This window comes from Pantherophis guttatus, chromosome 4, assembly GCF_059756535.1.
Source record: "Pantherophis guttatus breed Tessera chromosome 4, ASM5975653v1, whole genome shotgun sequence".
NCBI lineage: Eukaryota > Metazoa > Chordata > Lepidosauria > Squamata > Colubridae > Pantherophis > Pantherophis guttatus.
Genome location: NC_142066.1, coordinates 64,540,953 through 64,566,023, shown reverse-complemented (window position 1 = coordinate 64,566,023; position 25,071 = coordinate 64,540,953). Strand labels below are relative to the sequence as shown.

General features: G+C 36.2%; 1 protein-coding gene and 1 long non-coding RNA gene across 2 annotated transcripts in view; one reads left to right on the top strand and one right to left on the bottom strand.

The window, feature by feature from the left end:
• The window catches only part of SDHA (succinate dehydrogenase complex flavoprotein subunit A), a 40,575-nt gene that overhangs the window by 6,828 nt on the left and 8,676 nt on the right, over window positions 1-25,071 (bottom strand). The window contains exons 4-13 of the mRNA XM_034416331.3: window positions 24,906-25,049; window positions 22,845-23,009; window positions 16,531-16,679; window positions 15,409-15,533; window positions 11,684-11,852; window positions 10,084-10,279; window positions 9,618-9,789; window positions 7,146-7,264; window positions 4,919-5,030; window positions 1,145-1,275 (exon numbers count right to left, since the gene is read on the bottom strand). Of these exons, the coding sequence (XP_034272222.1) occupies window positions 1,145-1,275; window positions 4,919-5,030; window positions 7,146-7,264; window positions 9,618-9,789; window positions 10,084-10,279; window positions 11,684-11,852; window positions 15,409-15,533; window positions 16,531-16,679; window positions 22,845-23,009; window positions 24,906-25,049 (1,482 nt within the window). The remainder of the gene's footprint in view (window positions 1-1,144; window positions 1,276-4,918; window positions 5,031-7,145; window positions 7,265-9,617; window positions 9,790-10,083; window positions 10,280-11,683; window positions 11,853-15,408; window positions 15,534-16,530; window positions 16,680-22,844; window positions 23,010-24,905; window positions 25,050-25,071) is intronic.
• The window catches only part of LOC117664906 (uncharacterized), a 32,055-nt gene that overhangs the window by 4,486 nt on the left and 2,498 nt on the right, over window positions 1-25,071 (top strand). Inside the window, exon 2 of the long non-coding RNA XR_004591194.2 lies at window positions 75-183. This is a non-coding gene — a long non-coding RNA (uncharacterized LOC117664906). The remainder of the gene's footprint in view (window positions 1-74; window positions 184-25,071) is intronic.

Below are 25,071 nucleotides of genomic sequence, written 5' to 3'. Positions count from 1 at the left end.
ATTAATGCAGCAAAATGTAAGGGTTTCTAAGGCCAACACAGAAGCAGCTCAATTTTGCCTCCATTTGCTTGTAGACATGTATGGGGGACAAACCACTCCATTTTGCTGCCTTAATGGGATTCCTCAGAGCTGCAAGATTCAGGAATCATGAGTGACAAAGCAACCTGTTCCATTGCTTCAAAGGTAAGATGGAGGAGAATATTTGGCCTGATGGGGTAGGAATCAAGCTTAAGACTTAGGGAACCTGGTAGTCATGGGAAAAGACCTATGGAGACCCAAGAGGAAGGAAGCAGAGCATGAGGATGTCTCGGAGATGCAGAAAGCCCTGGGAGGACTGGATCAGGCTCCATTATAGTCACATTACGAGGACTATTTGTATTATCACAGGATGTAGAAGTCCTGGTGGTACAGTGGTTAGAATGCAGTATTGCAGGCAAGCTTTTCCACAGCCTGGAGTTTGATCTTGACAGGGTTCAAGGTTGACTCTGCCTTCTATTCTTCTGAGGTCAGAAAATGAGGATCCAGATTGTTGGGGGCAATATGAGGATGGATCAGGCTCCATTACAGTCACACTGTAAACTTCCAGGGACTGCTGTAAAGCACTATGGGGACGGTATGTAAATCTAAGTGCTATTGCTAATGTAAGCTGTTCCAACTAAAGCAGCTGGTGAAGCATCTTCCCTTCACCTCTCAATAGAGAGGGAGGAAAAACTGGGCAAGGAAATGCATGTAGCAGCAACAGAAACCAATGTAACTTCAAAGTAGCAATGGTACCTTTGGTACAGGATGGATGGATGGGATAGACAGACAGACAGACAAACAGACAGACTTTTTCTATAATAAATGCCTCCTTGGGAAAACATGGAAGAAAACCACATTCTTCTTGTTGGTGGTCTGTACCATTTTGCAAAAGAATCCCTTCTAAGAAAGTGATCAAGATAATGACATTATGTATTTTATAATTTCAGTGACAGAAAATGGCCTGTTTGCACACATTCTTAAGATATTAAATGCAATATAAGTAAAGCTTCTTTGACAGAGAAATAGGCTTTGACAGCTCTATAAAAAGTACAAACCTTATCTTGCCTACACTAAGAGTATTTATGATAGCAGTTGAAGAAATTACTTCTAAATAAATATGTACCTTATAGTCCTCCCTAGCATGAGCTCCACGTGACTCTTTTCGAGCTTCTGCTCCATAAATAGTTTGTAAAGCACACAGCATGAGATTTTGTAGTTCCAAAGTCTCTACCAAGTCAGTATTCCAAACAACACCTACAAGTACAACAAGAAGTATGGAGCAGTTTTAGAAATTATAGGAAGAAAGAACTTCAGCAGACTCACTAGATTCTTCCTTCGGTATAATTTAATGGTACTATCACAGAAACAGAAATAAGCTTAATACTTCTTTAAGACTCAAATGCAGCTTGATAAATATATTTAACAATAAATGTTGAACACAAGATATACTTCTGAGTAAGGAAATGAATTGTGAATTTCTCATACATAAGTTGAGGGGGATGGCTAGATTGCAAAAAAGAAAACCAAAAAAAAAAAATCTCCAAAAGCTGAGCAGCTTTCCAAATGACATTTTCAATAGTATAGAAACAAGTTATGTCAGTGCCTGAAAAGCCCCAGCAGGCAAGGAAAACAAAATTGCAGCTGTGTAGATTGCCTCAAAGATTTCATTTCTATAGTTTTGCTGATTTACATATTTAAGTCACTGATTTCAACCCTGATCAGTGGGGGAATCTAAATTAAAGCAACATGAGCAGTTGGATGCTTAACTTCTGTCTGAATATCTGTAACAAAGGCAAACCTATCATACTTTTTTAGTAATTGGTCCCACTATTTTTCTAAACTTTCAACCAGAATCTGTTTCCTGTAATTTAAGGTTACTGTGCTAAGACTGTAATGCATAGGTAGTCTACATCTTACAACTGTAATGAAGTCCGGCAATAAGTCATGACAATCATAATGCAAGTAATCACATGACTGGACCCAATTTGAAACATACAATACGGTCATAAATGGAGATGGGCTGCCAAGGATACATTTCAACTCCCTCCCTCTGCTATATCCTTCCATCTCTGCCATTTTGGCCACCCTGCATTCAGCCACCTACCTATCACTCTCCATTGCCCCAGCTGAACTTCACAATCTGCCATAATTTATAAGGCCTTTGTGATCCCCACCTATATCACCTCATCTCTTCCCTTTTGGCCATCTTGTACACTACCACTACTTATCTACTGCCCTGCCCAGCTGACCTTTGTCATATATCTCTTCTTCCTCAAAGTGACAGCAGTGTCAGCACTGGGCTTGCCACTGCCATCCCAGATGCTAGGTTTTCTGCTACACATTTCCAAGTGCATATCACTTTTGTGTGCTGGGCCTTGATGTAACTCACTGACACCTCCTGGCTGTGGTGTTGCAAAACAGCTGTTTTTTTATAAGGGGTTGCTCCTCTTGGGAGGTATGCAAAAGTGAGAGAGTTGCAAGCTGCAGACTGTGACCTGAAACAGCCACATCCCAGCTAGCAAAGCCCTGATGAGTAGGTTATACTCATCTCCTCTACAGATGCTCCTCCCTGACTTGTAACAGGGATCCTTGGTGCTCTCTGAGCTTGATTGTTTTCTTGTAGACATTTCATTACTCAAACTAGGTAACATCATCATGAGCATTAATAGTATTACCTAGTTTGGGTAATGAGATGTCTGCAAGAAAACAACCAAACTCAAAGAGCACCAAGGATCCCTCATTTCAACCTTGAGATACGAATATTCTGCTTTATTGGTGACAGGGGTGGTGTGCTTCCTCACCCAGTCCTTGTCCCATCTCTGCCTCTGCCTTTTTCATTTTTGTTCTTAAAGAAGGAAATCAGCAATGTATACTGTAAAAAGTTTTGTTTATTAAGATATCTGGAGCAAGGATAAAATATAATTGCTAAAATGTGTAGTTTATTCCAATTTGAAACAATATGAAAAGGTTGAATATATGATACAGTGGACTAAAAGCATTGATTCTAATATACAAATGGGAATGATGGGAAATATGGAGGAACATTTGGTGGAGATGACAGAACTTGCTGAAATGGCTAACCTGAGTTGTTTGGTTAAAGAAAAGACAATATCTACGTTTAGTGGTGACTGAAAATCCCTTATGGACTTTTTGGATAAAAAAGAAAAAATGAATTTAAGATTTACAATTTTGATGATTAGATAGAATAGATTATAGAAAGAAGAGAGTCATGACATCATGTTAGAGAGGCTAAAATGTAATTGTACTTATTAACTGTTGTGAAGATTAGAAGCTACTTCTTTATATCTTTACATTTTTCCTTTTTCCTTTTCTTCTACCTTTTTCCATTTTTAGTTTTGAATTTCTTTCTCTCTTTCCTTTCATTCTATTTGAGAGTTTGCATTATTTCTTACTATTGTTTTTGAAACTTTCAATAAAAATTATATGCTAAAAAAGTTTGAGATAAGGAAAAAAAATACATCATTGCATTAAACACAGCCCTTTCTGCTGCAGGCCCCATTTCAGCAGTCTCAGCCACTGAGGGCCGGGGGTCCTACATACATGCTTGCCTCTGCCCCGCCTGCTGTCACCTCTCTGGCTGAAAGTCTCCTAATCAGCTTGCAGCAGAGAGGGCTGTCCTTAAACATGTGTCTTGTAAACAAACCTTTGTATTCATTGCTGACTTTCTTCTTTAGCAACACAACACAAATGGAGAAGGCAGACACAGAGGTAGGATGGGAATAAGGATGGGGATCACAGCAGTCCTGTCACAAGCCAGACAGGCACATCAGGACAGGAGAGAGGCATAACCTAAGCTGAGCAAGGGACCGCTGCCTGGGCTATGATTGCTCCAGGTCATGACTGGCAGACTGCACTTACTTTGTTTTTCTTGCATCTCATAAGGCACCACCATGCTGTTGAATGAACAGCTGCTTTGCAGCACCATAGCTGGAAGCTAGGAGGAGGCAGTGAATTGCATCTGGTGGAATCCTGATAGGCAGATAGGGTGTGCACACATGGGATCGTCCAGCATGCTGGAACAACTAAAGTGGGGCACACCCATCAGGAGCCCACCTGAGGTAGCAGTGGCAAGCCCAGCATCAACAGAGACTGCATGCCAAGGAAAAAGAATATGATAGTTGCAGGTGGCAGGGGTAATATCAAGTAAGTGATGGTGATAGAATACAATTTGGATAGATGGCAGAGTGCAACGGAGCCAAAATGACAGAAATAGTGGGGAGAGAAGCTGTGAAGAGTTGACGTAGTGGTGCGTATGTAGGGCAGGAATAGCATGAAGACTACATTTAACAATAAATTAATATTTAATATTTAATTTAATAAAACTGAGCTGTGGTGGCTCAGCAGACTAAAGCACTGTTATTAACATCCACTTACATCTGCTGACTGCAATTACTGCAAGTTCAAATCTCACCAGGCTCAAGGTTGACTCAGCCTTCCATCCTTTCTAAGGTAGGTAAAATGAGGACCCAGATTATGGGGGCAATAAACTGACTTTGTATAAATATACAAAAGTATGAAGGCTATTGCTTAACACATTGTAAGCCGTTCTGAGTCTCCGGAGAAGGGCGGCATATAAATCAATCATCATCATCATCATCATCATCATCATCATCATCCTGGTCCTGATTTAACAACCACAGCGAGAATTGCTGTAACTGCTGTTAGTAAGCTGTGTAGTCACATGCTGTTTCATCTAACAACCTATTTGCTTAGGAAAGTTCAGATCCCAGATCCCATTTTTAACTTACTTTTCTGCAGATCAATTGACCCAGTCTGATTTGTTTAAATAAAATTATGATGCAGATATATTTAGGTTAATTGGATAAAAGAATTTATGAATTTTCACACTTTTATGAAGTCTGTATTGAAACAATACCTCTATCAAATGTTTTCAGATCATCCAAATCTTTATAAAGTCTGGACATTTTTTCACAGCCTTCTCCTAAGACAGGGCCTGTACGGAATACAGCAGCATGGCTTTGCATTGTCTATAAAGAATGAAGGAGCAATACACTTCAATTCATTTTCTTTGATAGCTTTAAGTAAGAATTTAAGTTTCTACATTTGCCAAAATAATTGTGTCAAAGCTCACCCACAGACTAGTTGGAGGTGATTGGAAACAAACTTCAGGTACTTTTCAGAGGCTCGATTACCCAATTATATTCTCAAATTCATTTTTGCACAGTTATGTCTAAATTAATACGAAATGGATATTTCATATTCTATTAAAGTTTCCAATAGGAGTATACTTTTTTCTTCCCATACACAGAAATTGTTATGTCAAGAATATTTTCTGGGATTTCGGTTTTTTTATATGTTGTCACTGTTTCAGACCATACTCTACAGATTTTTAACAATTTAAATATATTTTCATATAAGACTAAGACAAAGACTAAGCAGAGTTTTTTGATGAAGTGTTTTGAAACTGACAGAAATTCATTCAGTACAATTATTAAATGGGTTTGCATAGGTTCTCTATCAAGTTTCTGAAAATATCAAATTTGTAATTGACACTTTTATTCTAGTGTAATAGAGGTGGCCTATCAGCTATAACTTCCTGGATGTTGCACAAGGCTTTAATGTTGTTTCTTGAAAATATTTAAGGGTAATTTTGACCAATTATTATGAACTGAATGAATTATTTCATTTCTAATTCAACTGTAATTATTCATGAATCTTTTCCTAACTCTATTTTGAGGTACACATCAAGATGGTATTCTTTCTCCTTCCCTTTCAATTTGGATTCAAACTCTCTAGCCTATAAAATAATAAAATATATAAGAATTCCCTGAAGTAGTCGCTTTCTCTAATGCTGAACAAGAGAGACCAAACAACTCCACGAGGCAAGTTCATGGGACTAAAAAAAGAGAAAAGATCAGCGTTTCCAGCTTTGCGAGTTCTTACTTTTTTTTGTTAGGAAGTTGGAAAGGCTGATCTTACTTTTTTTTTTTTTAGATCCACGAACTTGCCTCATGGAGTTGCTTGATCTCTCCTACTCCACATTGGGGAAAATGACGACTTCAGAGGATTCTTCTTTGCTTTCCCTGCACATTTTTTCCTTTTGCGATGTAGCTTTTCCATTTCTCCAGCAAAAGAAGAGCATTTTGAGCTGTGGGGAGAAACGCTATGGAACTAGAAAGCAGGTTGGTTTAGGAGCCCCTCTTGCAATTGGAAAAGGCTTGGACTCTGTGACTAAACGAACTTCAATTTAAGTTGCTGAACCCAACAACCATATCAAATTAGGCCTTGATAATTTATCAATATTTATGTTGTGGTCTGCTGGCGACCTCTGGTGCTGGCAGCAGAGTCGGACACTGAGGAGGCTGGGGAAGAACATGGGCCAGTCCTGGAGTCTGGGGAAGGCTTGGATGAGGGCTCTGCATTGGAGGCAGAGATGGGGCCAGGGCCATCTGGGAGTTATGTGCAGATTCCAGAGCCTCCAGAGTCGGACATCAGCGAGGTAGAGGAACAGGGGGAGCCTGTTCCCAGTGCACGCATGTGCAGAGCTGCCAGAAGGCAATTAAAACAAAAGAGATGACTCTGGAGTAGGGCTTGGAGATGACTGGCCCCTCCCATAAGACATAAAGGAGGAGCAAAAGCACGTGAGCCCTTTGCAGAAAGCACCTGTTGTTTGTGCTGGCCGGTTCCAAGACTGCAGTTCGTGTTGACTCTGTGTTCCATGTGGCTTTGCAAATTTAATTGCCAATTAGGTCTTGGCAGCGTGTCAAGGGAGATAAAGGTGGGTGTTTATCACCATTATCCGGAAGAACTGTGGCAAATTTCTGTTGGACTCTTTACAATTATTTGGGACTCCTCTGTGAATGAACAGATTGGGAATGAACGACTCTGAATGAGCAGAATTCACAGCCGTGGAAATAAAGAGAGGGTTTTTAGGACTCATTATGTGCTTCTATTGTATCAGGAATCCTAGGTCAGAACAATTTAGCTTACGGATAGATGTGTTGGTATTAAATTTGAAAAAGTCAAGGGTAGAATTTTTTTGGGAAAAAATATTTAGAACATTCTGAAATTGAGTTAATAATTAATCATGTGCTGCAAGTTCAGATTAAAAGCCTATCCTCCAATCCAAAGTTCTTACTTACTTTTTGCATATTAAGTCTCAGTTCTGATGTTCTTATATTTCCATTGGCAAAACGTAATTTGTCAAGATTTGCAACAGATTCTTCACCTGCATTTGATTTAATTGATGGAGCTGATTCCCCTAACAAGAATAACATAATTATTATTTAACTGCACAGTGTTTCTTTGAAGGGAATACAGATAATAAAGGAGAATATTTGTAGCTCAGGGTTGACATGAGGGGTTCTTGGTGCTCTACGAGCTTGTTTTTTTTCTTATAGATGTTTCATTACCCAAACTAGCTAATATCATCATTGATGCTGTTACCTTGTTTGAGTAATAAAATGTCTACAAGAAAAAAGCAAGCTCAGACAACACCAAGGACCCCTCAAAGACTATATTACCCATATTCCCATCTATCTTATAAAAATACAGAAGAATCCATTCTATACAACTGACAATTTGTACTGGCCATTACCATTCAAGGAATCAATAAAACGGAAGTGGTCATTCAGTTGTGGATACAATTGAAGATGGTGATTATCACTTACAAATCTGTTCGTGGTGTAAAGTTAGTCATTCTCTGAATTTTGTACTACAAAAAAAGAAAATATCTCTCCCCCCCCCGCATTATAATTTTCATGCAAATTCAAGCAAAAGTTGATACAGAGAAATGCAATTAGAGGTAGTCTTCCAGATATGACATGTCAATTAATGAAAAAGTTACGAAAGACACCTCAAAACTATGTAAGACTCTGTATCAAAGTTACAAGGGCTGTAGTGTCCTTATGGTCATTTGCCCTTACAACTGATTATAGGGATGCTGCAGCACCTGCTCCCACCTCTCTTCCTCCTATCCCATCCCATCCCATCCCGCAGCACTTGGGGCTGTTCCCTTGCCACTCTAAGCAGCAATTTTAATGCTTCAATTTTCAGGACTGACAATTCTTGGTGGCTGCTTTCAGAGCTTTCTGCCCTGATCAGATGGCTGTTGGGAGAATACAAACTTCTCCTGGCTCTTGCAGACTTTTGGGAAATCAGATCCTACATGCTAAGACAGTAGCTTCAAGATAAGCTTCCCAAAACCTTTGCCTTGCTTTAATCTCCTTCATCCAAGTTAAATTTCTTCAATAAAGAAAACAAAACAAAACAAAACAAAACAAAACAAAAAAGCTAGGAGAAATAGACTTCTTGATCTTTTTACCCCACCATAAAGTGCTAAACTCCCCACCTTTGCCCTCTAATCTCTAATCCTTTTAAAAACCATACCTTGATTTCAGACTGAAGAATAGGGAAAGGAAGGAAACAAACAAATGCTTTTTGCAGCTAAAATTCAGGAAGTTTAGCCAGCTGCAGCAAAATGGGACAGAACCTGGGTCTTTGCACACCCTTTTGTCTAACTGCCTGTAGGACCTAACTAGGACTTGTCTTTAGAATCCTAGCTGGGTTCTACAGGCAGTCAGACAAACAGTTAAAAGCTTTGCAAAATTCTGAGCTGATTTTTTTTCTGTAGCTGCTGAAGGCAAAAAGCTTCAGAAAAAGTTTCTTTGCTGGCTTGCTTCCTCTCTTTCCTGTACTCTTCAGCCTGGAGTCAGGTTTTTAAAAAAGATAGTGTTTGGAGAGCAGAAGTGAGAAATTTTGTTTAGGCACATAATTGGGGAGGGGAGAAAGATCAACAAGTCTATCTCTTTCAGCTTTTTTGTTTTGTTTATTGAAGAAATCTGGCTTTCTGGGGAAGGAAGGGAGTTAAAGCAAGGGAAAACTTTGGGGAAGCTAGTACATGATTTATCATCATCTTTTACAGACTTCTGTGATTTAGTTTATATGGTATTCAATGTTGTATAAAAAAGGCTACGGATTGTCTCCATTATTTAGGAAGGAAAATAACAGCAAACAACCAGCCTATTAAATTGAATTAGTACTGAAATTACTGCTTTAGCCAAGAGTTTGCAATTTCCTGATGGCCAGCTGATCGGTGACCAATGGACTGGGGCAAAAAACTCTAAAAAGCCAGGGAACTGGTTCCTTTTTTGGCCCAGAAAGGCAGGAGCATCTTGGCAGGAGGAAAAACAGTGGCAGAACTACAAAAGGCAGGTGTGTTCCGTATTTGTTTCCCCATTATTTCTTGCTGGCAAGACAATCAACTTTGTGGTAGGCTTGTATGGCTACCCAAGGGGCAAAACCAGAGCCAAGAGAATCTCAAAGGATGGAGGAGGCCTTGGGAAACCCAAGGCAAGTAGGCCATCCCTAAGATACCTGATGCTCCAATTAATGACACATATATTTGATGAACAAATGCACTGGGAAGAGCAAGGATGACTAGCTGTTACTTGAGGTAGTTCATTGACCCCAATGGGCAGAATTATGGTCATAATTTGAGGACTCATGTAACTTTCTATGACATAAATGAAGTGTTCTTAATTTTTGTGTTACAAAATACAGCATTGCAAAATTTAAGGTACACATTTTAAATGTTAAAAATTAAAGAGACTTACCAGGTTTGCATAATTCTGCAATGGTAAGAGCACAGGCACGACCAAAGACCACCAAGTCCAAAAGTGAGTTTGCACCAAGTCGATTAGCACCATGAACAGAGGCAGAAGCTGCTTCACCACAAGCATATAAACCAGGTACTATTTGATCTTTGCCATTTTCATGTGTAATTACCTGTCAATATATATATATATATATACTTACCTGTCAATATATATATATGTACCGTATATATATATGCACAAATGTATATAGACAAGACATGGCACCTCATAATAAAAAAAATGTTGACACTAGATTAAGGCACAGGAGGAAAACTAATGAGAACTTCTGTTTTGATATACTGTCAAAGCTTTAAATAATGTATAAAAAATAAACATCTAGTCTATTTAAAATTAAAATTCAATAGTGAGATGGACAGTATATAATTTAATGAATAAATAAATAAATAATTGTTTTGAAAATTACCTGTCCTTTGTAGTTTGTAGGGATACCTCCCATATTGTAATGCACAGTAGGTAGGACAGGAATAGGTTCTTTTGTGACATCCACACCAGCAAATATCATAGCAGTTTCTGAAATCCCAGGAAGACGCATTGCTAGCTGCTGTGGTGGCAAATGGTGCAATTGCAAGTATACGTGATCTTTGTCAGGACCACAACCTCTGTTGTTATTTTAAAAAAAGATGTTAAATACAGATAGACATTTTTTTCTTACCACTATTTAGATACATACCTAAGACCAACAAATAATTATATAAGAGAATTCTATTAAGTGTTTGCAAACTATACTTGATTTGATTTTAGTAGCTACATTTTTTTAAGCTTTTCTATTTAATTCTCTTAATTTTAATTGTTTTGTCTTGCTTTTTTATTTTTTATTATATTGCAAGCTGCCTAGTGTATCCATGAGATGGGCAGCATAAAAATTAAATAAATAAATAAATAAATAAATAAATAAATAAATAAATAAATAAATAAGCAAGCAAGCAAGCAAGCAAGCAAACAAATAAATACAAAGTTCAAATACAAGTATTTTCTTTAAAAAATAACAACAAATGGAACAAATCTGTAATTTGGAATGTTCTGATTGATCATTGCAGTTAGAATGTTTTCTGGCTTATGACTGTTTCTCTTTTTCTATTGTTTTCTTCTGTATAATAATAATACAGTAAAACAAAACAATGACATCCTTACATGTATTTGTTTAAGATTATCTGTAAATGACTGTTGAGAGAATAAAAAAGCAATTAAGCACATAGTTAAACAAAAAAGATGACTTATTGCAGCTTCATGTCTGTCAGACTGCCAAGTCACTGCTTTTTAAAAAAGAAAATTTGCTATAGGGAAACTGGATTTTATATTGTGGGTTTTAAAAATGATGTGCTGTGCTTTATTTTGTAAGCACATAATGGAAAGATATGCGTGCATATATTTACTTGGTTTATTTAAATTTGTTCTCACATTTTGCTGTAATCCTACTCATTAAATTAAAACTACTGAATTAAGAAACATTTAGCAACATTTGAATGTGAAGTAAAACATCATGAAACATCAACATAGTGGCCTTTATTAGGCATGCACTTTACAATTTAACTACCAATGTTGCTCACCTCAAATTCCTGTATCTATAGAAAACTAGCAAAAGAGTGTTAAAAAAAAACCTTAGAAAAATTTGTAAAGGAGAAATACTGCACTAAATGAAAGGTATTAGTTTGGTCGTTCTATATTTAACTGAAGCCAGCAAGCAGATTCATTTAAAGAAACTAGAAAAAATGTGTTATTTCTGTTTAAAAATTTATGTGACTCAACATATTTTAATCCAAGTAGGTTTTCTGAATGATGACAGTGAAGCACTACAGTATTCTCATTGTTTTTCACAGAGACTATTTATGGACTCCAGAATTTAGCTGGGTTTTTTATTCTCCTTCTCCTAAGAAATTTATAAATTAACCTTGTAACTATCTTCAAGAAAGTATTTTATTCTTTAAGATACAATATGTTGAATTAGCTGGTTGTACTCTGCATCTTTTATAATCACATTTATGGACTTGATAGATTAAACTTGCCTTCCTTCACGGATCTCAATAGTCATAGAACGAGATACAACATCTCGGGAAGCTAGATCTTTGGCAACTGGAGCATATCTCTCCATAAATCTTTCTCCTTCACTGTTAATTAAAATACCTCCTTCACCACGACAGCCTTCTGTAATAAGGCAGCCAGCTCCATAAATACCTGCAAAATATATTAAAATTACAACATTTTATCAATGATATCTATCACCCCCAAAACAAAATTTTCTATAACATTTGATGTAATGTAACACCTAACTGAACAATACTCTACAAAGGTTAGCTTCAAATTATGACCTGGCAATTATTTACTGATTTTTTAAAATACAATTTTATAAATGTCAGCGTCTTGTCTTGACAAAGAGATGACCTACCATGGAGGGGAAAAGACTCATGATTTAATTAGGGCATGCGTCAGAACCCTGAATTTATTGAATTATCTTAATACGAGTAGAGTTTCTTTCAAGTCAAGCTTGACTACAGTGATTACAGACATATGTACATAGTTTGCTTGACAATATAAAATGGGTTTTCCTATTACATTTTCCAGGATTGCTTTCCTATTCCAGGGATTTTCTGGGACAACCAGGTCCAACCTTGTTGAGCTTTTCAATATGACCAATATTGAAAAGTTTTGAGCAAGTGATGAAAACACTACTTATCTTATATTTTGAAAGTCAATGCCTAACATTTACATCCCTAAAGCAAGATATAAATAAGACTTTCGAACTTTCAAGACTATTTTTATAAGTAGTCTTTGATTTACGATGTACTCAAAAAAGGGGATTTACAATCTGGATTTGACTGTACTTCAAATGCTTGATAACACTGCTATATTTATCTTCTTAGTAGCATCCCACAGTCATGTGACCAGATTTTATTTTTTGCTTTATTACCATAAAGGCAATAGCAGTAAATCAGCCAGCAATGCTAGGCCCGATCGCCAAAACTCACATGGCTCCTTGCTATGTTTCCGATAAACAAGGACTGCTAATTAAGATCCCTTGAAGGTTTCTGAAAGTTTGAGGCTTTTGCTCCGTTTCTGAGCTGCTAGAAGCCAAATTTGCCTTTAAAAGCTGCCAGGAGTCAAATTTGCCTTTAAAAGGATTGCCTCCGCTGTGCTGTTAATTAGGAGAGGCCCCTGAGGCAAGAGATTAGCTCTGGGAGCTCCCGGCTGCAGCTGGAAAACACCTCAGGCTGTTGGTGGTAATTTTAAAGAGAAAAGGGAGAAAGAGGCTTCTTTCTGTGGCTGGCAGAGTATTTTAAATAATTTTTCTAAAACAGAGAAATTTAAAGCAGGTCTCTTTAGGCCGACTGAGTTGAAACACTGTAGGCTCATGGGAGAAAGAGGCATGGCTAGGCAAATTCAACTCAGTCTCTGGCCAACCAGGCTAAACTTGAACCCCATTGCTTGGACTCTCCTGCAGCACACAGGAGATCCTGCAGTTACTTCCAATTATTGGCAAAATGCTGGTTTACTTAACAACTGCAAGTAATTCATGACTTTCAAGCATTCATTTAGTGACTGTTGGAAGCTACAAAAGCACTGGAAAAAATGACTTATGACCATTTTTCACACTTATGACCATTGCAGCTTTGCCATGGTCACATGATCAAAATTCAGATGCTTGACAACTGGCATGTATTTATGACTACTGCAGTGTCCTGGGGACATGTGACCACCTTTTGCAACTTTAATGAGGAAGACAGATTCATGGTTAAGAACCATGTTACTTAACAACTGCAGTGGTTTACTTAACAACTGTGGTAAAAATGAGGCAAGACTACTTAACAAATGCCTTGCTTAGCAATGGAAATTTTGAGCTCAATTGTGGTTGTACATGACCAGGATTCGCTTAACAATGGATTCACTTAACGACTGCAGTGATTCACTCAACAAGTGCTGTAAAAACAGTTATAAAATCAGGTCAGTCACGTGACTTAACCATTTTACAATCATTATGGCTTATGACTATAATTGTAATAGTACCTGTTCTCCAATTAATTGCAAGTTAAACTTCCTTGATGGACATCCATCTTTTTAAATTTACCACATATAAGAAACTGCACACAGAATCTGGAATTATTTTATACTCACTATAGTATTTATTATTCAATGCACATTGGAGGGACTCACTTCAAAGAATAATGAAAGAGACCACTACAGACAAAAGGATGCACTTATATTTATACATTTCAGAAAGGTGGAGAAAATAATGTAATAGATGATGTAAGAATGCTTTTTCATAATTAACAGATAAATGCAATATTCATAATTAATATATCTCAGTTACTTCCCATTCTTCTCCTATTACTATTTTCAGAAAGAATCAATGTCTTAGAAAAAGAAACATGCCAGTAAGTTGCAATAGAAATGTCAACTAGATATTTCAAGGTTATCTTTTTCTATTGTCTACAGGTAGTCCTTGACTTACAATTGAGCCCTAAGAGAAATATTTGTTAAATGACATTTGCCCTATTTTACAATCTTTTTTGCCACAGTGGATAAGTGAATCACCACAGCTATTAGATTAGTAACACGGCTGTTAAGTGAATCTGGCTTCCCCATTGACTTTGCTTGTCAGAAGGTCGTTAAGGTTATCATGTGACCAAGTAGTGGGTTCCACTTACCTTCGCTACCGGTTCCGAACTGTGAGCGTGTGGCACTTCTGCCCATGCATAGAACTTTCTGCGCATGTGCAGAGCGTCTGTGATGTCTGGGTGGGTTGGTGGAGCCTCCCGCCGCCCCCACTACTGGTTCGCCCGAACTGGGGTGAATCAATAGAAACCCACCACTAATGTGACCCCAGGTCACTACAATTGTCATAAATATGACTCAATTGCCAAGCTCCTAAATTTGATGACGTGACCATGGGGATGTTGCAACACTCATAAGTGTGAAAAATAAGTAGTAGTTGTAAGTTAAGAACTACTGTATTTTTCGGACTATAAGACGCTTTGCACTATAAGACTCACATTAGCTTTAGAAGAGGAGAGGAAGAAAAAAAATCTGCCCGTTCACCACTACCCATTCGCTGCGGCCGATTGGTGCTGCACCAACTCCCTTGCCGCAATATTCGCTCTATAAGATGCACAGACATTTCCACCCACTTTTTTTTGGGGGGGGGGAGTGCGTCTTATAGTCTGAAAAATATGGTATTTGTATTTGATTAAAATACATTATTTCTTTATTTTTACTCTGTCAATCTTTTTATGTTTTTACTTTGCCTGAATTTAAGAATTTACTTTGCTCAGAATACAATTTTACAATTTTATAGAAAACAAAATTTCCAATTTTTATTTACTGTAGTCATAGTACTGGAAGATGCTGCTTAAGCCACTGCATTCAAAATCTGTTCAATGCTAGAAACAAAATGAACATTTTTTTGAGAAGATGGCCATAAACATGGACAAAGTAGTTATTTCATAACTGTGGAATATGTTTTTGAGTCTGCCTGTATCTGCTAAATTCTCAAATAATTGAAGCTAATTAAATAGTTTACTAATTAGAACTTCATGGGATATTTCTTTACTTTGCTAAAATTGCTAAAGATATACAAGATCTATAGGATTCCTACAATCTATTGAAGGTTATCCAATAAAAACAATGAATAGACATAGATAATATTCTACTGCACAACATCTTGATTTTAAAAAATTAAGGAAAAAAAAGGATTTCTACAAAATTTAGTTCCCTGTAACATAATAATAGTTTTTACCTGTGGGATGGAATTGTACAAATTCCAAATCCTGGCAAGGAAGGCCTGCCCGTGTAACCATTGCTGTGCCATCTCCAGTACAAGTGTGTGCAGAAGTACAGCTAAAATATGTGCGCCCATATCCTCTGGAAAAAGTTCATAGTTAGCATCTACTTACTCATAAGGCAGGAAAGAAAATGTTTCATGAGTAACATGAAGTCATAAGTCATCTCTTTAACGTTTAAAACATTCCACTTCCAATATTTGGGCCTCCCTCAGTAATGTTAGCAACTTGCATCTTAGCAATATGCAGTCATACCATCTATGTGTCACTTTTAAGTATTTTTTCCTGTTTTTTAGTATTATAGATCATAATATGCCATTCTTCCACAAAGAGTGGCTTATTGTGTGTCTGAAATACAGATTTTTAAATCAGATTCCCGTGTTTCGACTTTCCACCAACACACTTCAGATCATGTAGCTGGTATTTAAAAGCAAAATGGTTACATTTTAATAACACATTTTTTTTTTAACTAACACACACACATCATCATCATTTTGGTTGTCATCGTCATAGGAATGGGAGCTATTTAACTCAGACAACTTTCCATCTTTAGCATTCCCCAGCTCATAGACAATAAAAATAAATCATAATTTTTGAAACCAATCTTGAAATTTCTTTGCGCATCAGAGGTTTTATTATTAGAAATCAGAATGCTACAGAAAGTAAATGTCCAAAAGGCTGAAAAATGGATCCAAAACAATCTGACTGTTTAGGCTATCAAGCCTAATACCATACTCAATGTAGGCATTTACGGTAAATAATTCCTGTCTAACTTCTGCTAGAACACATCCAGTGAAGCGAGCCTACCATCGCTCCAGGATTGATTGCATCCATGCAAAAAATAAAAATAAAAATAGATTTTAACAAAAATGTTATAGTTACATTCATATAGTTACATGAAGATGTGGGCTGCATTACATTTCTCATGCCCTATCTCATCTAGAAGGCAAAAACGCATGGAAGAATATAAACTACTGGCATATTATATTATATGAAAAAATGATAATGCTGGATGAATTAAAACAAGATGGCCCAGATATTGGCATTGACATTTCTTCATATGATTATTAACATATTACCCAGTGGCAATAACTGTATTCTTTGCTCTAAAACGATGTATTGTTCCATCTTCTATGCAAAGTGCAATAATACCACAACATTCTCCATTTTCCATTAGAAGATCAAGAGCAAAATATTCCACAAAGTAACTGGTATCATATCTGAGCGACTGATGGTGAGAGAAAGAGAAAAAAGCATTAATTTCAATAGTTAAGCAACAATGTTAATTTCATTATGTAATTAGAATGTATTTTGGACATGTGATGCGACACCCAGAAAAATACAGCATCCTTCACTTAATACTCCAGGGAAAAAGTGAAGGCAAACGAGGGCCAGGCAGAAGAAGAACATCATGGCTTCAAAACCTAAGGGACTGGTTTGGACAAAACTCAGCAGCACTTTTTCAACGGCTGTTGACAAAAATAGGATTTCCAACATGATCGCCAACGTCCAATGACAGACATGGCACAAGAAGAAGAATTAGAAAGTATTTCTTTAGACCATACATCTGGCTAAGAACCTACCTATTTTAGGTATTTTATAAATATTTAATATGTTTATGAGAATGTTAAAGCAATAACCCTAAAAAAACATTCAATGGATTCTGCAGAATGGAGATACTGCAGTTCTTATCAGTCAAAGAATGTCAGCTGGTGGAGAGCAAAAGACAAGTTTTTTTCCACCGTGGCCCGTTTTATGGAACATCCTTCCTTCAGAGATTAGAATGGCTCCAATCCTGTTATCCTTTTGTAAGACTCTAAAAACCTGACTATGTTCTCAAGCTTGGGGCACTAAATGTGTCAAGCACCCTGTTTCCTGGCTGTATTGTTAACTGGCCAAATAGTCTGTCCTATTATGTTTAATCTGGCGTTTTTAGTTTTTAGTATTCTTAAGAGTAATATATTTTTTTCAATTGTAAGCTGCTCAGAATCACTGACTGATGATGGGCAACTATAGAAATTGATTGAATGAATTAAATCAAAAGAAAGTGGATGCATTATATTTGCAATCATATATATAATTAATATTAAGAGCCTTGATAATATCACAAGGATTTGAGAAGTTGTTTCATATAACTATTTCTATTAAGACCTTTGATTTAAAATGTCTTTTTCTTTTAAGAATAATCCAAAATTATGTGACAATGTGGGATTGAACTACCTAGTAATAATCAGTGACATATGAACAAAGCATTAGTTGGATTTGATACCATATAATCAGAGTCAAAATCAAATCCACAGGTATAGACTAGGTGGTTCCTAGCTCAACAGAAATAACTATGAAAGGGATCTAGGACTTCTAGTTGACAAACACTTATATATAAGCCAAAGCAGTGTGTTGCAGCCAGGGTGGATAAAAATCAATGATTTTTTTAAAAAAATAAAAAAAAAATCAGATTTTTTTTATTTAAATTAGATTTTTTTTATTTAAATCAGATTTTTTTAAATAAAATGCTTTTTGAGGAAAATATATTACCATCCAAAGGTTATTCCATCATGAAATAAAGATTAGTTTTTTAATTATATAGAATAAGGCTGTATATGTTTAATTTTTTTGGTAAATAAATTCCTTTAATCCATTCACAATGTCCTGCTCTTCCAGAGGTTTTTGTAAGATTATTGGGCAGTTTCTCTGCCTACAAGATATTATCACAGATGCTTGGTTTACTTTTGCAGTTCTCAAAACTGAATTTGACTCAGCAGAGATCACATGCCTCTTCTTCACAGCAAAAATATTATAACATGAACAGAGTTGAGAAAAAGACCTTAATCCTATTGTTCTACAAACCTATGAATACAGAATCAACCCCTTCAGTGCTAAGTTTCAAGACGTTCAGTGAATAGAATAGAAACAATATTTTTCTGATTGTTTGGAGTAGAATAGATCTGCACAAGAAGAAAGTGAAACTAAGTGTGAGGAGGAAGGGGCAAGCAGACAAGCAGTACAAAATGAAAGTGAAACTTTCTGAGCACAATACTGCACAGCCACAGACAGACAAGTCTTTGGATCTTTTTGTGTGTATGACCTGAGGTTTATCATATTCTTTCCTTGGAGGAAAAAACCTGTAATGAAAGCAGGCCATAAAAGAGACCCAGTTTGGCAATATTTTAATGAAGTTCCTTTACCTATCGATAAGGCAGGCATGCATGCAAACTGCAAACACTGCAACAAAGAAATGCAAGGCCTGGTGGCCCGAATGAGGCAACATCATGAGAAGATGACCAAAGAAACACATTTGAACAGGCAGGATCTTCAGGTTGGTAAACATTTTTATTGAATCATATTTCTAAAGACTGCCTTGAACTGTCATGTTTGAGCAAAATTATATTTCTTATTATTATTGCATGTTACTGTCATTTGGTACAGAAGAAAAGCAAATATTCCTTTTGGGGCAGTGCTGTGTACAATAAGCAAAAATTGTATAAACAATAAAATAACATTTGTTTAGGGGAATTCATGGATTCTGGAAACTATCCACCTTCAAGATCACCATCCTCCTGTTCTACAGTTTCAGAGTTATCCATCCAGGATAATGCTTCATTAGCATATCACTATCACAGCCACATATCACTATCACCTAAAAGAAAGAAAAAACCCTTCCCTCCTGGAACCACCATAGATAAGTTTGTGATAAAAACTAGCAGATTAGAAAAAAAGTTAATTGCTGAAAAAATTGCCCAGTTTGTTTATGCAACGAACTCTTCTTTCCGTCTGACTGAGAACCCACATTTCATTAATATGGTTCAGTCACTGGCACCAGGATACAGTCCACCCAGCAGAGCAGATGTTGCAGGGAAACTGCTGGATAAAGTGTATGACAGAGAAATGGAGCAATGTGCAACAGCCTGGAGGGTAGAATTGTTAACCTAAGTATTGATGGATGAAGTAATGTCCACAATGATCCTATTGTATGTGCTTGTATAACAACAGAAGAAGAGAAAGTCTTCCTTGCACAAACAATTGATATGTCAGGAAATGCACACACAGCAGAATACTTACAAGAAGTGGCAGTAAAAGCTATAATAACATGTGAACAAAAATTCAAATGTCTAGTACGCAGTTTGATCACAGACAATGCTGCAAATGTATCCAAGATGAGAAGAAATTTAGAAGAGCAGGAAGGGAATACAAAGCTAATAACATATGGTTGCACTGCTTATTTGCTACACCTCTTAGTCAAAGACTTAAGTGTTCCAGAAATAAAGACTAATGTTGTTGAAATTGCTAAATACTTCCGTAACAATCATTTTGCTGCAGCAGTTCTGAAAAGGATGGGTGGAACCAAGCTAACGCTCCCACAAGATGTTAGATGGAACTCTGTGGTGGACTGTTTTGAGCAGTATATCAAGAACTGGCTTATTCTGATGACAGTTTGTGAAGAAAACCGAGATAAAATAGACGTGGCACTGTCACGGCCAAAATCCTCAACATTGGGCTTAAGAGAAATGTTGAACATATGCTGAGCATCCTGAAACCCATCTCTATACAGAAAAATAGCTGTTTTATTGCTGATGCTGTTGAAATTTGGAAGGAACTGAGTGAACACTTAAAAACAGAACTACACATGGACAGAATTAAATTACACGTATTAAAAAAATGAATGGGACAAGTACTGTCTCCAGCTCATTTTTTGGCAAATATTGTCAATATCCAGTATCAGGGTCAAAACTTAAGTGCTGAGGAAGAGGAGTTAGCTATGACATGGGTATCCAGCAATCATCCATCTGTAATGCCAACTATAATAAACTTCAAAGCTAAGGGGAACCATTCAAGAAATATATGTTTGCTGAAGATATTTTAAAGAAAGTCACACCAGTGAACTGGTGGAAGTCACTTAAGCACTTGGATTTAGAGACTGTTCAAGTAATGATTTCACTTTTAACAGCAGTAGCTTCTTCTGCAGGTGTTGAAAGAATATTCTCTTCCTTTGGACTCATTCATTCTAAATTGAGAAATCGTTTGGGACCCGATAAAGAAGGAAAGCTTGTTTTTCTTTTCCAGATTATGAACAAAGAAGATGATGAAGATGACAAGTGAGCTACAGAGGACAGTATTTAAGTTTTTCATGTGTAGGCTGGGCTGACAGTCTAAATTTCTTAAAATATATATATTTTGTTTAGCCAAATTAGTTAACAAACATGGATGTTTGTTTAAGCAAATAACATATGCTGTAATGTTATTGTTTCAGTTGAATAAATCTATTTAAATTGTTATTATTAAGGTAATGATTATTTTTCTCCTTCCTAAGTACAACAGAAAAGTTGTCCAAATATGAATGATTAGCCTATTAAATGGGGCATAAAAAAAATTAATATGAAAAGTTGTTATTCTAAAAATCTTCATCAACTTGCATATTAAAGTTATACCAGCAAGAATTACTCTTTATGTAGAAAACTATGATTTAAATCAAGCTTTACTGACTAGGATTTAAATCGTGATTTAAATCAGTTTGATTTAAATCAAATCCACCCTGGTTGCAGCTGCCAAAAAAGCCATTGCAGTCCTAGGCTACATTAATAGAGGGATGAAATAATAGTACTGTTTTATAATGCCTTGGTAAGACCACACTTGGAATACTGCATCCAGTTTTGGTCACCAGGATATAAAAAAAAGATTTTGAGAGTCTAGAAACAAATGCAGAAAAGAGCAACAAAGATGATTGTCTAGAGGCTCAAACATATGAAGAAGGGTTGGAGAAACTGGGTATATCTAGTCTAATGAAAAGAAGGACAAGGAGTGACATGATACAATATTTAAGAAATAATAGAGGGTCAACCTATTCTCCAAAGCACCTGAAAGAAGGACAAGAAGCAAAGGATGGAAATTAATCAAGGAGAGAACAAATCTAGAAGTAAGGAGAAATTTCTTCAGTGATAACAATTAATCAGCAGAACAGCTTGCCTTCAGAAATTGTGGATGCTGTACCACTGGAGATTTTTAAGAAGAGATTGGACAGCCATTTGTCTGAAATTGTATGAAGTATTCTACTTGAGCAATGGATTAAAATAGTGACAACATAAATCTACACATACACATTCATTCATCTTGACACTATTTTAATAAATGTTAAATTTATTCAAATTGAGAGCCTGTTCATGGTTTAGATGAGAATTAGATAGTTTTAAGTATAGCTTGTGTGAAATGATACCTAATTTTATCTTTGCATTCAACTTTGTTGATGATCCAAGTTCTAGATTTTGAGATGTGAAAAACAAGTCTGGTCCTTTCCATGTCTTTGCTAATACATACTCTTGTCTGTCTCTCAATTAAAAACACATTAGATTTTTAAAGTTTCCTCCGACTTTAATTTGACCACCAATAGCTTTTTTCTTCTACATTTTCAAGCACATAATAGCCTTTTTATGATACAACTGTCATAAATAGTTTTTATGTGAAATCACACTTATAAAACTATTATTTGCCGGCAATATTGAATTTCTTTCTTAAAGTCTAATTTGGAAATTACTATTTTCAAAGAACCCACTGGATTAACATATTCATTATGTATCCACAACAATCCCAAGCTGTCTTCTCTGATCACTAGCTATCATCTACTAGAATACATAGTCCAATGATCTGACCTACTACAAGGCATCTTTACAGTTCCATTATATTTTATAAGAACAAAAATAAAACTATATATATATATATATATATATATATATATATATATATATATATATATATATATATATATATATGTTTTCTCAGGTTTTCGCGGGTGTTTGTATGTAGGTCTTTGGTTATTCGGGTCTTCTCCCACGTAAAATTGGAAGTGTCTTGGCGACGTTTCGACGAAGTCTCATTCGTCATCTTCAGGCTGGTGTTCTCGGCTTCGTGCTTCCAGGTGCAAATTGCAAATTGCTCCTGGAAGCACGAAGCCGAGAACACCAGCCTGAAGATGACGAATGAGACTTCGTCGAAACGTCACCAAGACACTTCCAATTTTACGTGGGAGAAGACCCGAATAACCAAAGACCTACATACATACATACATACATACATACATACATACATACATATATATATATATATATATATATTATATATATATATATACACACACACACACACAAAGAAAAGAAAAGAAAAGGTTTATTTTTTAAAAAACGTCATTTTGAATTCTGAGTAATAGAGAAATATCACTTATACAAACTTTCTATTATTTTGACTGTTTACTTATACAGACAATATATAGGAACATCAGCCAAATTTTACCTGGCGTGAGTCACAACAGCAATAGGCATAAGCCACTGCCATCATCAATTTTAAAAGCAACTGTTAATCATGACTTTAGTGATCTTTGTTCCCCACTCCATAAACAACTACTTACCCGTCCATACAGTGTGTGTAACAGAGAGTGACCTGTCCTATCAGCCACACAACAGCAACGATGAGCCTGTCCTCCTTTCCCAAATTTAAGGCTCTGACCTCCAAAAGCACGTTGATAGATCTTTCCATCTTCTGTCCTACTAAATGGCATACCATAATTCTCTAGCTGAGGAATCCAAAATGAGATAATTTAATTACTTTTATAAAGACAAGGAAAATTAGTAAAGTGACATATAATACATCTGAAAATATCTCAGCTTCCAAAAACAAAAAAGAAAATAAAAGGAGATAACATAAACTAAGCAACATTTTAATCTATTTAGTATGTTTTGTTGCAAGATTCTACACTATTATGTAACTGGGGGTTCTAATAGAAGTTACTGAAAATTAGCTAGTAATATCACTACAGTTCCTAGATTATTCATGAATTATGACAATACTGCACTATAAGAAGGCTGTAATATGTAAATAAACATGTATATTTGTTTTTAATAGCTAAAATCTCAAAAGATATTGATATTTTCACTCAGTCTCATTTTAAGCAAAAGTATTGAAATGTTATGAGATTTAGTGATCACATGAGTTCTTGGCCATTTTTAAATGCAGTAATTTAATTTATTTAAGTTTAGCAATTTGTGGACACCATTTAGAGACCTAAATATGTCCTGAGGCCTTCTGTATTAGCCCACATAATATTTAACAACTGTGATAATTCAATTCTCAAAAATTGAGAACCACACATTAGAAAAAGAATATTTGAATACTGAAGCTTCTGCTGCACATAAGAAATATAGTTTGCCTGCATCTATTACTATTTTGAGGGAAAACAATATAAGGTCTATCAAAAAATGTCATCCCGCAAAACCTGCAACTACTTTTCTTTTTGGTATGTCATCTTTGCTTGTAAAATTAAAAGGGGAAGGGGAAAACTAAGAATAATCTGTACTGATAAGGACCAGGAAGACTGTATCACCATGAAGAAAACCGACCCACTTAGAACAAATGACAAAATCAAGCCCAAAAGAAAGCAATGGCAAATCACTTATGTGACACTGGTAAGAAAACTGGTAAGAAAACACCGTATGGATAGGTCTGAAATGCCAAGTTTGAATCAATTTTTTTTCACAAGTAAGTTTGGACATTTTTTTTTTTTAAATTGATTTATATGCCGCCCTTCTCCGGAGACTCAGAGCGGCTTACATTGCGCTAAGCAATAGCCTTCATCCTTTAATGATGACATAATGACATAATGACGTTATCAGACCAAAATCATAAAAATAGTCTGATTATTAAGGATAACAGTTCCCCATTTTTCAATGATACACAGAATACGAAAAGCCAAAAAAATTAAAACATCTAAAGAGGAAATGAAGAATATTAGGTAAACTTCGGTAGATTGCAATGGATCATGTCTTAAAACAGACAATTAAGTAGGGTATCTCAATCTAGAAAAATCATGTAAGATTTTTTTGTGACCCAAACCTGAAATTTGTTGATGAATGTACAATGATTTTAAAGGAGTCAGGAGTCTCAACACCCAGGCCATAGCCTACTACCTGGCTGTGACCTATTCAGAACTGGACTGTATGAGCGGTGGGAAAGAACTTGCAGTGGAACTGCATGGCATGTATGTACACACCAGCCTGCTTGCGTGAGTTGAGCTGCATGTGTGCAGACATGAGCGCCAGCCCACCATTCGCAGTCTGGTTCTCCTCTACCCCCCAGCCGGGCTGCCAAGCTGCAAAGGTTGGGGACCACTGTTTTAAATGATATAAAATATAAACATTTTGTTTGGCATTGCCCTTTCAGAAAGGATTTCTTCAATGATATTGGCATTATCAAGAATTTAATGGTCATCATCAGTTTTTCTGGGTTTTTTTTCATGTAACAGTTATTTTATTAAAAGACAAATAAAAGCAGTCAACTAATACATGTTTATGCATCCTACTTTTCACATTGATACTATAAGGAAAACAGTTATTTTAGCTAAAGAAACTGTTTTTCCTAATTATGTTATCAATGTGAATGTTTATAGACAGTCAAGGAATCTAAGTAACTGTACCTCAATAACTGAAGCAGGGGCCTGCTCTGTCATATAATGAATTGCATCCTGATCTCCTAGCCAGTCAGAGCCTTTCACAGTATCATAGAAATGCCATCGCCAGTTATCATCTTCCATGTTCCCCAAAGCAGCATTGATTCCTCCCTATAAATTAAGTCATTGTAGA